Below are 13,694 nucleotides of genomic sequence, written 5' to 3' on the forward strand. Positions count from 1 at the left end.
CTAGCGATTTCTCTAGTGAGAAGCTGTATATTTGTGATAAGTGGAACATCCAAGACAACAGCAGCGCGTCGATAAAAACTTCACAGAGGAGACAGAGCTGAAGACAAATGTCCTCAGAGAGACAGTGTGTGTGTGTGTGTGTTGGAGATCAAAGGTGTGGTGCATCATCCGGTTCATAACGACTCATCACACACTCGTCAGTGGCGTTAAAGTCAATAACGATAATAAATCTCATTTTACACTTTACTCTGCGCTGTTTTCACAACCCACCATGCTTTGCTTTCCTGAGCAGTAAACAAGTGGGTGGAGTCAAGCGCCCCCTGGAGGTGTGTCTATAACATGACTATAGCACGGACCTGTTTTTTTTTCTTTGACCTTTTTTTCTTCTTTCACTTGCTTTGGATTCTACGATTTTAACAGATGTTTCTTTGTCATCACCAGATATTTATTTATTTGTAGCGGTAAGAACAATAAAAAAAAATCCTCACTGCACCTTTAAGGCCGGACCATTATTCCAAACTAGAGACTTTTCTTTCATTACTACTGAATCTACTCGTTCTGGAAGCCATAATAAGAAACACAGGCCTATAATTCTTTTCTGTACACGCTGCACAGCTAACTCCTGAAACAAGAACACATTGTTATGCTAATGACAGCGTTAGCTGCAGTGAGCTTAACACTAACACACACACACAGTGTTTGATCCCATGTAACGAGCTGAAATTTGTGTGTGTACCTGTGTATCCAGCATCATCATCATCACCACCATCCACAGCTCATATCTCCTTCTTCCTCCTCCTCCTCCTCTTGGTCAGTTCTCACGGTCTCGTAGGGTTTCAATCCAACCCGTCCTCCAGCAGCACTCGGGAAAGCACGCACGCGCTCTGGAACGCACTCCGGAGTGTAACTAGGGGTCATCAGAGGTTATCCACTACAAACACATCCAGCACAGTGAATGTCCGAGGGGGAGAAAGTGCAAAAATCCAGCACTGTTTATTTCACCCTCCCCCCCCCTTTAACCCTGAGGACGATTAAACGAGACGAGGATGAGGAAAATCGAGGAAGCACCGAGCTCCAGCTGCACTGGATTCTGGAAAAGTGCTAAGTGGTTAAGGTTCTGTGCTATTAATCAGAAGGTTGTGTGTTCAAAACCCACTGCCAGAGAGCTCTTACTGAGGAAGAACCCTCATTCCTCAGGTGATCAGTTGTGTGCTTTTTGTAAACGTCAGGAAGTCTCCACTGGTGCTGCACTGCTTATTAAAGAAACCCTGAACGTCTCCATTTAATTCCAGCTAGCTCTGAGTTACCCTTTAAAGGATCCACACTCTCCCACAGCAGCCCGTTCTCCTCAGCAGTGATCTCAATTACGGACCGCTCTAAAAAAAATAATAATAATTTAAAAACCCCAACAGAAACCTTTAAGGTGTCTCTTTTAATTCCAGAAATGTTGGATTTTCCCTTTAAAGGACTTGTACAGTTTTCTCGGTAACGCTGCGTCCGGTTTCAGACGAGATGCAGATCAGCGCTCAGGTGTGATCTTGATTATGGACATCACACCCCTTCACACTTCCAAAAGTGGAAAAGTCAATACAAATACATCCCTTTAACTCCAACCACGTCAGACTGGAATGAAAAATGAATTTCTAAAAAAAAAAAAAGAAAGTGTATTCTGATATCTGTCCTAGCTGAGAGTCAGACATTCAGTGTCAAGATACAAACTGTGGATCTTCAAATCCAAAAATATGTAGATTAGTGATGTTCCTTTAATGACGATGTAGCTGTAATTGGTGTCTACCTTTGACCTTTTCATCTGAGAGGGTACAGGTGAGATGCTCAGGATGCGGATCCGTGCACACTAGATGATGCACACTAGATGATGCATACTAGGCCACTTCATAAAGTCTGCAACGGTGCACAATCTTCAATCCTACAACCGAGATTACAATCCCGGGTTAAACCCGGGTGTGTGCGGATTTAATCCGAAATAAATCCAGGTCAGGACAGACAGGACCGAATGATGAGGATGAAGAAGATGCAGCAGCTTCATCATGCCTGGTTCATCTTTCCATTTTTTCTCTCTCCGAATCATCAACACACCACATCCCAAATATTCATCCCATTTTTAAGGCACCGCGCGCGCGTTTCTCCATATTTTCTCCTTCCTCCAAATTGTGCTTGAATTCCATCTTCTCTCTCCTTTTTTTTTTTTTTTTTTTGCTCCTCTGACAAAATGGACGGCCTCTCTTGCTTTTTTTCTTATCTCTCGAGCTCAGTCCGTTTCCACTCCCTTGTATTTTTCTCCCGCTCCATTCTCACATTCTTCCCATATGCAAGAAGACAAGAAAACCCTGCAGGAATGATAAATCAGAGAGAAAACTCGTGCATTCCGGTGAAAGTCTCTGCTTTTTTTTTCTTAACGCGGTGATTTAAATAAAACGCACCCAGATCGACGGGATCGGACTGCACACGCTGTATGCTGGGTAGAGTGGCTCAAAATCAGCACGCTCGCTCGCACTTGCATGATGAAATCGGATTGGATGTCTGAGAACAGCCTGAAAGAAATTCGTAATGAATTACAATTTACATGCTAATAAAGCAGTCTGTATGCTGGGTAGACTAGGTCAAAATTTTAACGCTCGCTTAATTTACAGACTGAAATCTGAGCCGATATCCGAAAGCGGTTCGAAACAAAACGTGGATTCACCTTAAACCTTGCATTCTGCTTGGGAACTATTTTTCGATATAGCGGTATTAATGGATTTTACCATAGGGACAAAAGAGTGTGGTGATATTAGCATAGTGCTACTGCATGAAAAAAAGTCAGTGGGGTGATAGTTTTATTTTTCGTATCTTTCTTTTTACTGTGTATCATTCACGTGGAAACATGAATTAAAGTTTTACTCTAAAAAGGTCATTACGGTCCAAATCTTCTTTTAAATATACACTTCATCCACATTTAACATATAACAAACGTGTTTTTTTCAATATATTGCACATAATATAGAATTAAACATGAATGTACAATCTACTCTAATCAAATTTTTTTTAAAAATAGAACGCAAAGCCCAAACTCTACACTAATAACTGATTCAACATAACACACAAAAATCACAGCACGGACATGCTGATTTTGAGCCGCTTTATCCAGCATAAATCTCAGCCGAGGTGAAGTGCAGAGACAGCGCTGCTCGTGATGATTGATTCACAAACGAATCGATTCTTTTCGTATTGATTCATAAGATCGGTTGACTCGCAGACATGAGCAGATCAAGAATTTTTTTTCTTTAATCTGTTGTACTCATAAACTAGTGATGGAAATTCTGGCTCTTTTCAGTGAATCAGATCATTTGAATCATCTAAGCAATATGAGTTGACTTTCGAACTGACCTTTGGTCATTTTTTTTTTTTTCTAAACAGGACAAAGTTTGATGTATTGAGTTAGATCCTCTCAGTCATGTTGTCTGATACACACAGCTGAGAAGAACCATTCCTGCTTATGAACAGAAAAGAGTGTATTCAATCATTTTGATACATATACATTATATATATATGAGTACACCCCTCACATTTTTTTTCCCTCACAACACCCCTCAAATATCTGATTATATCTTTTCATGTGACAACACTGAAATTAGCCATTTTCCCTCCCCGGTGTCATGTGACTTGTTAGTGTTACAAGGTCTCAGGTGTGAATGGGGAGCAGGTGTGTTAAATTTGGTGTCATTGCTCTCACACTCCCTTATACTGGTCACTGGATGTTCAACATGGCACTTCATGGCAAAGAACTTTCTGAGGATCTGAAAAAAATAATTGTTGCTCTACATAAAGATGGCCTAGGCTATAAGAAGATTGCCAAGACCCTGACACTGAGCTGCAGCACGGTGGCCAAGACCATAGAGCGGTTTAACAGAACAAGTTCCACTCAGAACAGGCCTCGCCATGGTCGACCAAAGAAGTTGAGTGCATGTGCTCAGCATCATATCCAGAGGTTGTCTTTGGGAAATAGACGTATGAGTGCTGCCAGCATTGCTGCAGAGGTTGAAGGGGTGGGGGGTCAGCCTGTCAATGCTCAGACCATACGCCGCACACTGCATCAAATTGATCTGCATGGCTGTCGTCCCAGAAGGAAGGCTCTTCTAAAGATGATGCACAAGAAAGCCCGCAAACAGTTTGCTGAAGACAAGCAGACTAAGGACATGGATTACTGGAACCATGTCCTGTGGTCTGATGAGACCAAGATAAACTTATTTGGTTCAGATGGTGTCAAGCGTGTGTGGCGGCAACCAGGTGAGGAGTACAAAGACAAGTGTGTCTTGCCTACAGTCAAGCATGGTGGTGGGAGTGTCATGGTCTGGGGCTGCATGAGTGCTGCCGGTACTGGGGAGCTACAGTTCATTGGGGGAACCATGAATGCCAACATGTACTGTGACATACTGAAGCAGAGCATGATCCCAGCATGTATTCCAGTATGATAACGACCTCAAACACACCTCCAAGATGACCAGTGCCTTGCTAAAGAAGCTGAGGGTGAAGGGGATGGACTGGCCAAGCATGTCTCCAGACCTAAACCCTATTGAGCATCTGTGAGGCATCCTCAAACGGGAGGTAGAGGAGCACAAGTTCTCTAACATCCACCAGCTCCGTGATGTTGTCATGGAGGAGTGGAAGAGGACTCCAGTGGCAACCTGTGAAGCTCTGGTGAACTCCATGCCCAAGAGGGTTAAGGCAGTGCTGGAAAATAATGGTGGCCACACAAAATATTGACACTTTGGGCCCAATTTGGACATTTTCATTTAGGGGTGTACTCATTTTGTTGCCAGCGGTTTAGACATTAATGGCTGTGTGTTGAGTTATTTTGAGGCGACAGCAGATTTACACTGTTATACAAGCTGTACACTCACTACTTTACATTGTAGCATAGTGTCATTTCTTCAGTGTTGTCACATGAAAAGATATAATCAAATATTTACAAAAATGTGAGGGGTGTACTCACTTTTGTGAGATACTGTGTATATATATATATATATATATATATATATATATATATATATATATATATATATATACTTTCATATATTTAAAAAAGGTCAAATTTGAAAGCCTTATAGGGTTCTTCAGTTGTTCATTTGTGATAACCCTTATCATTACTATGTAGAACAGTATCAGAAAGGGTTACCACTAGAACTATTTTAGGAGAGTATGGCAGGTAGCGTAGTTGCCTCACAGCACCACGGTTCCTGGTTTAATCCTTACTAAGATGCCAAACAAGTTTATAAGTTGGGTTCTAGAAGGAACACTACTCAGAAAGAGCCTGGATGAACATGTAGATACTGAAGCTCAGGTCCAGAACGTACGAGTCAGTGTAACATGCTGCTGATGTGTTTATCCCCACCACCTCCCTCTCAGATCAAGGGTTAGTGTCTGTCAGTGACCTCAGTGCTCCTGAACTCGAGTGTGTGTGTGTGTGTGTGTGTGTATGTGGGGCTGAAACACTCGAGTCAGCACCATGTGGAAGTAATCAAACAGAGAACCAGAGTTACATAACAGACATGAGGACACAGAGAGAGAGATCAAGAGAGAGTGAGAGAGAGAGAAAGAGAGAGAGAGAAAAGCAAGGGTTTATTTTTTATTAAAGAAAGACTAAGATAAAGACAGAGGGGGTAGATGAAAGGAAAAAGTAAAGATGAAAGAAGAGGAGTGAGAGAGAGAGTGAGAGATTTAATAAAAAGAGTGACAGAGTGGGTGTGTAAAAAGAGAGCCGGAAAATGTTGTATGGAAAGACATAAGTGAAATAGTATTAATAGGATTTGGAAAGAAAAAATGAAGTAAGAGTGTGTGTGCATGTTTGTGACAGAGAGAGAGAGAGAGAGAGAGAGAGAGAGAGGTTGAAGGGTGGAGAGGTGAAGAATGTGAGATGAGAAGGGAGTAAGAATGAGTAAGAAACTAATACAAACAGCATGAGATTTAGTTTTGGACAGACAGCCACAAAGAAAGGGAGAGAAGAAATATTCCAAAAGAGAGAGAGAGAGAGAGAGAGAGAGCGAGAGAGAGAGACAGAGAGGAGGTCTCGGTCATCTTTGGCATTCATTCTGGCCCAATAAAACTGCCAAAAAGCTACAGTGTTCTTCACACTTAAAGCAGCAGCTCACCAACAAATGTAAATGTCCACAATGTTCCCTTTAAACCAGATCTGAAGTTCACTGCTCTAGATTTACCTAATGTACCCAGATTTAGTAATGTAGATTTACTTAATGTATCTTAACCGAATCTTGCTGTGTTTATATACACAGATTTACGAACAACTCAATCTCATACAAAATCTGCTTTCAATCTAGTAACCGAGACAAATTGTTTTATTTTACTTTTTTTTTAACCCCACCCCTTACTCCAACCTTAACCAATCAGAAGTGAGATATCGAGAGAGATAGTTTGTATGGTTCATATCACTAATTGGATAATGGGTTTTGACAGGTCTAGGTCAAAGGTCTTCATCAGTTATAATGATCTTGGCAGGTCAAAGGTCATCACCAACCATCATTTTCTTGACAGTTGTCGTTAACGGTCATCACATCAATCCTAATTATGTTGATAGTTGTATATCAAAGATAATGTTGCATACATTCTGCACTTATATCAATCAATCCTAATTATGTTGAGAGAATCACGCCAAAGATAATATTACATACGGTCTGCACTTATGTCATTATCTTAACAGTTGTCGTTAAAAGTTATTAGCAACCATCATTATCTTAACATGTAGGTCATCACCAACCATCATTTTCTTAACTCTTGAAGGTTAAAAATGGATAATGGTTTATATAATAAAAGGTTTGCTGTAATCTGTTGCGTTCCCACACGCACACACATACATACATACACACATACGCATGCACACACGCGCACACACACACAGAGAAGATATCCCCCACTCAGAATAAAAGAAATTAAAATGCTACATCCAGTAGGTGTTGGTATAAACACCATAAGTTTATAGAAGAAGAAGACCACACCCACCCTCTTGATTTTAAAATACTTACAATACAACGTGTATGAGCTTTCAACATGGCTTACCATAACGCACCGAAAAAACTTTCACTCTTTTTTGGGAAGATTAGAAAAAATTTAGAGCATGAAACGATTCAATATTGGGTAATGTCAAACGGTTGTACAGCCAGATTTTTTTCGATGCAGAAAAAGGAGACGTTGTGCTTTTCAAATTCTCGGTCCCGGGTCACATCCACTGGAGCCGTGCTACAGAGATTGTAACTTTTGCTGAGGGTGACTGGAAAAAGTTCAGAAAATGGTGTAAGGATTTTGACTACATTGTTAGAATGGACTTCTTTTCCCCGCATGCGTACAGGCATAAATGGAGCAGTACATCTCTGCAATGTAAATATCACATCAGAGCAACAAATTTCTCCAAGAATCAGGTTTCACTGCACTGTGTTGCTGTATTAACCAGTGACGACGCACCTGATAAAAAGACAACTGTGAAGTGAGGTATGAACGAACCAGCTGGCACGATCTACAATGCTACTTCCATCAAATCGATGACTTATTCCAAAAAATTGGAAGAAACAAAGAAACAGTGAAAATAAAAGTAAGGCTAGAAGATCTCTTCTGAGATCGTCAATATACTACTCTTGAGCAGAAACCCCACCTTCCCCAAGACTCCTCCCGCATGATATATAAAATGAGTCTGACTACATATCGAGTCAAAGCCTTCTGAGCATCAACAAGCGATATGGCTCGTGAACTGAGTCCCGTTTTCTACAACTCTACCCTGGATGCTACCCTGGATGATGATGTGACCAGTTTGGGTTTTGAAGACGGCAAAAACCTAGGAAAAAGAAATCTGACCTTTCTGACAACGAACGATGAAACCGACAGGTGTATGACCAACACCGTGCTAGCCATCATACGTGCGGTTACAATAGAACTGCTGGACAGAATTATCCATCAAGATCTGAAGGACAACTGTCACGGGTGCGCGATCGATCATCCGAGTCAACTCCAACACGCGTATTTGTTCGATCCTGACAAGTACTATCTGCACCTAAACACCTACGTATTGCTGAAAAATCTGTTTAAACCGTGGTTCAAATACACATTGGCAAGAGGTCTGAAATTGTGTGGTATCAATCACACTCCATCCCTGGAAAAAATTCAAGGTATCGCCGAAGCCATCGTGTGTGAATGGCGAGACGAGCCTCACATCAAAACCATGCTGAACGAGGTCAAAGAGAAAATCAAAGACATTTTCAACGAGCAGGTGTACGAAGACACTGTGGACTACTGGACCTTATATATAATACATATAGCGCAGAAACGTCCGAAATGCAATTCGGATACAGAGACTAAAAAAATGAGAACTGAAAATACTCCATTACCTTATGATTTGTCAACTTGAGAAAATCAAAGACATTTTCAACGAGCAGGTGTACAAAGACTACTGGGGACTACGAGGACTACTGGACCTTTCACTCATCTCTGGATCCGGCTGACCCGCCGCATACATGGGAAACTTCAAAACATGCCACGTTTATTCTGACTGCGAGAAAAGCCTGAAGCCAAACAAAACAAAATGCCGAAGACATTCGTAAATAACGTGTGTACTTTACACACTTGTGTGTATCAAGTTTTATCTTACATGCTTTGCTCAAATGTTTGAATGTAAAACTAATCATATGTCTAAACCTGTGTGTGATGTAAAATTGTTTAGAAAGGAAAACGTTCCTTTGATTCAATTCGTAATACCATGCTCACGTGCTCTGAGATAAAATGCTTAATCTACACTTGCATTTGATCATTCTTGACACTCGAAAATGAATGAACGATTGATGAAGAATATATATTATACGCCATCAGACCCTGGTTCGTATGGTGGCGTTGAGATCTGCAAAGAGCTATTGTTGAGAAAATAGGTGAAAGAGCTAATGATACTGAAAAAAAAAACTGGTTAGCAGAGCAGGATGCATACAGTCTACAGAAACCAGTATCTACAAAGTTTAAAAGAAACAAGGATTTTGTAAAGAACATCGATGAACAGTGGCAAGCTGATTTAGTCGATATGAGCAACCTGACAACGCAACCTGAGTAATGACCACGCAAAATTTATGATCACGTGCATAGATATTTTATTCAAATATGCCTGGGTACGTGTGTTACGAAACAAGACTGGACTCGAGGTAACTAAAGCCTTTGATTCCATTCTACAGGAAGGTAGAGTCCCCAAAAAAAATACAGCCTGAACAAGGGAAGGTGTTTTTTAACAAAAATTTTCAAACATTAATGAAAAAACATGACATTGTTCACTTTGCTACGGGTACGGGGCTAAACGTAAGATGTGGATTGCAATTAAAAGATAAAGTTTGTAATAAAGTTTTGTGGGGTTTTTTCATGTCATGGTTCAAACGATCATTGATTTTGAAATCATTTTTAACAGCCTCAGATGTTTTAGCGCCCCCTCACCTCTCCGGAATGGTTCCACGAATAAACGAATAAATAAAACAGCAGGAGACAGAGGTTCTGCCAATGGGATGTAGTTTAATAGCGTTTTTAAAAGCTCCACGTCTAGAGAAGGTCATCGTACATGACGGTGTACGTTGGGAAGCCCGGATATCACACAGCAGCTCAACGCACCGCAGACGATATTCATGTCCTGGACATGACATGCAACGCGTAGGTGTAGGCCTGCTCCTGCAGCTCGTTGTACGAGTGAGCGTTGGCGTACTGCCAAATTCCTAAGCAGTTTTCAGGAAGTCGCAACAGCCGCGAACAAGGTCTCACATGAGCAGGTAAGTGGCCATGACAAACAGAGCCTGCACGTTATCAGTGGTGACTCGAACATCCTGGGTGTAGATGTAGAGGATTATAAGCTCCATGATGTCTGGAGATACATTCTTGATGGTGTACACCATCTGATCCGAGCGGCTCCCTTTCGTGAACAGGGCTCTGGAATATTAGGACGAGGAAACATATTAGGAACAACAGTTTGCTCTATAGACTGGAAATCACGAATTGGAATCCTGGTGATGATGATGTGAAAGCTGTAGTTTGAGAGCGTTTAAATGGAGGGCGTGTCTCTGGCCTGTCAAAATGAAATAAACCCTCTGCTTTACGTCACTAAGCTGTGGCCTCAAACTACATGTCTACATGATTTCATGATTAGTGTTTAATTTAAGTTGCCCAACATCAAACACAGTATATTATAATGACATTGATATTATAATAAACCTGGAAGCACCACATTCACCTGGCTGAATATATTACAGAACTTTAGAGATTTTATTTTGACATTTTTATTTGTAAAAAAAAAAGAAAGAAAGAAAAATAATTCTCATTGTTTTAACATATTTCCTCTTGCTGCAATCAGTCTTAACTCTTGAAATGCAAAAGAACTAGACAAAAATAATAAATGAATAAATCCAGTCATTATATCTAGCAATTAGATAATAAAAACTATTCTACAGGAGGCTCAAACATGAAGACAAGAAATTCACATTTAAGTATCACACAAAAGATCGTAAAAAAAAAAAAAAAATAGAACACATTACAATCATCTTTAAAACAATCCTTGAGGTGATCAGACGAGTGCGTCCAGTCTATTCAGTTCATGGCTGATGTCTTTTCTTCTCAAAATGATGTACAGATACACCCGAGTGCTCCACAACACCAAACCACTGTATGTTCTGCTTTTCTAGATGCGCACACACTTATTAATGATTAACTTAAACTTTTCATTTAATATTTCAGTAATAACACCTGGAACAATCTTGTGTTGTTGTTTTTTTTTCTTCTTAGCTGCTAAGATGCTGAGGGCTGAGCTTCAGGAGCCAGATTCTCAAGTTCACGTTCGTCACATTGTGGAGGTGAGCCCTGCGTTTGTATGATGTTTAATGTAAAAGCTGCACAAGTTAATGATGTTAATCAGTTTTTTCTTCCGTGTTTAATATTACACCGTGACGTACTCACCCTGTATTTCTGTTTACACCCACATGTTCGTTGCAGCTAGCCGATGTCGTTTCTAACTCTGTAATAACCAGAACAAAAACGATCATATCGTCTATCTAAACATCTATCTATATATTCATATTCCTCAACAATACACGCATACCTTTCTCTGTTCTTCTTCCCTGTGTGTGATGGGGAAAACGTGACAGTGTTTTAGAATAGAAACTGGTCGTGTTTAGAGCATGCACAAGTACTAATCCGGTCCGGCTGTAAATACAGGGAGTGTAGTGTCCGGTAAATAACTTGGTTGCATAAGTGTGCACACTAAACTAAACTAATACTTAGTTGAAGCACCTTTAGATTTTATCACAGTATTCAGTCTTTTTGGGTAAGAGACAATCAGTTTGGTTCATCTTGACTTAGCGATATTTTGCCATTCTTCTTTGCAAAAGCATTCTGTACAGCCATCTTCAGGTCATCACGCAGATTTTTGATTAGATTTAGCGCTTGACTTGTGTTGGTGAAGCCATTCCTTTGTTGATCTGGAGGTTTGCTTTGGGTTGTTATCAGGTCTTCTCGGTTGATATAGAGGTGAGGATAGGTAGAAAGTGGAGGACCCAGGAGGCAGTCGACCAGGCTGAAGCTCGGCTGTGGCATAGTGTGCTGGTGGGGACAGTGGTGTCAGGACATGCAGGGCTTGGCTGGATCCAAAGACCTTAATACGACAAGGCCCGGGGAAAGGACAGCCGTCGACTGGTCCAAGAAGAAATTTGAGCAGAGGTGGAGGAAAGATGCATCAGCAGGATGGTGGGGATGCGACAAGAAGGGGCGTGGACTCGATGGGAACAGGTAATGGATCGAAAGATCTTGTGGTCAGAGTTGTGGAAAGCGGAGCCACATCAGATCTAGTTCTTTATCCAATCAGTCTATAATGTCCTCCCCAGCCCAACCAACCTCTTTTCCTGGAGCCTGATAGACACCACTGCATGCCCTCTGTGCCAAAGAAGAGGATCCCTGGAGCACATATTAAGCTGCTGCCCTAAAGCCCTGTGAGAGGGACGTTATCGGTGGCACCACGACCAGGTGCTAAGGGTTATTTGCAGAAGCCATCAGCAAAGGGATCTCTCTAAGTAGGCACTGGCAGCCAGCATTTGTTAGGGCTGGAGAGAAACCACCACGGAGCAGGAATCCAGCAGGGGGACTTCTGGCAACAACCCGGGACTGGCAGCTAAAGGTCAACCTGGGAAGGCAGCTCAAATTCCCAGAAACCATCGCCACGACCAAACTTAGGTCTGACATGGTCCTCTTTTCAGAATCATCAGGGCAGGTGGACCTATTGGAATTGACTGTGCCCTGGAAGGACCGAATGGAAGACGCGATTGAACGGAAGAGGGCCAAGTACAAGGAGTTGGCAGGTGAATGTCTTAGCAGGGGATAGAAGACCCGCTACCTCCCCATTGAGGTTGGCTGCCGAGGGTTTGCTGGCCAGTCACTCTGCAGGGCCCTCAAGCTTCTGGGACTCAGGGGGGTGGGCAATAAGAAAGCCAACAGGAACATCACTGATGCCGCTGAGAAGGCATCTAGATGGCTATGGATCAAAAGGGGTGATCCGTGGACCACACAAGCTTGATACAGTTTGACTGAAATTTCGGCTGGGATTTTCATTTTGAGTACTGCTCTGGTCTGACAATCTTAAATTTGCATTCAACTGGTTGACTGCATCGATTAGATCAGGGTTTAATTGTACTGAATGACCGTGTTCATTTAGGTTATTTTGTAACTCTAACAGACACCGATTTAATTCAGAAAATATGTCGTATGGCGTCACCGGTGTGTTTGATACGTTGTAATTTGGACCCTGATTAGGTCTCTGACTAACAACCTGGTGTGACGGAATTAAACTTTCATTCAGCTGGTTCATCGCTTCAGTTAAACATGGGTTCAGGGTTGTGTACGGATCATGATGTAACAGACCATTTGAAGAACTCTGGTTTCCATCATAATAGAAATCATAAGGTAATGGAGTATTTTCAGTTCTCATTTTTTTAGTCTCTGTATCCGAATTGCATTTCGGACGTTTCTGCGCCATATGTATTATATATAAGGTCCAGTAGTCCACAGTGTCTTCGTACACCTGCTCGTTGAAAATGTCTTTGATTTTCTCTTTGACCTCGTTCAGCATGGTTTTGATGTGAGGCTCGTCTCGCCATTCACACACGATGGCTTCGGCGATACCTTGAATTTTTTCCAGGGATGGAGTGTGATTGATACCACACAATTTCAGACCTCTTGCCAATGTGTATTTGAACCACGGTTTAAACAGATTTTTCAGCAATACATAGGTGTTTAGGTGCAGATAGTACTTGTCAGGATCGAACAAATACGCGTGTTGGAGTTGACTCGAATGATCGATCGCGCACCCGTGACAGTTGTCCTTCAGATCTTGTTGGATAATTCTGTCCAGCAGTTCTACTGTAACCGCACGTATGATGGCTAGCACGGTGTTGGTCATACACCTGTCGGTTTCATCGTTCGTTGTCAGAAAGGTCAGATTTCTTTTTCCTAGGTTTTTGCCGTCTTCAAAACCCAAACTGGTCACATCATCATCCAGGGTAGCATCCAGGGTAGAGTTGTAGAAAACGGGACTCAGTTCACGAGCCATATCGCTTGTTGATGCTCAGAAGGCTTTGACTCGATATGTAGTCAGACTCATTTTATATATCATGCGGGAGGAGTCTTGG

At 41.6% G+C, this 13,694-nt stretch overlaps 1 protein-coding gene across 1 annotated transcript in view; it reads right to left on the bottom strand.

Moving 5' to 3' along the window:
• Positions 1-2,467, bottom strand: part of LOC128622843 (ral guanine nucleotide dissociation stimulator-like) — a 41,165-nt gene extending 38,698 nt beyond the window's left edge. Inside the window, exon 1 of the mRNA XM_053649611.1 lies at positions 737-2,467. Within this exon, the coding sequence (XP_053505586.1) occupies positions 737-769 (33 nt within the window). The 5' untranslated portion in view covers positions 770-2,467. The remainder of the gene's footprint in view (positions 1-736) is intronic.
• Positions 2,468-13,694: the final 11,227 nt, after the last annotated feature.

Source organism: Ictalurus furcatus, chromosome 18 (genome assembly GCF_023375685.1).
Source record: "Ictalurus furcatus strain D&B chromosome 18, Billie_1.0, whole genome shotgun sequence".
Classification (NCBI taxonomy): domain Eukaryota; kingdom Metazoa; phylum Chordata; class Actinopteri; order Siluriformes; family Ictaluridae; genus Ictalurus; species Ictalurus furcatus.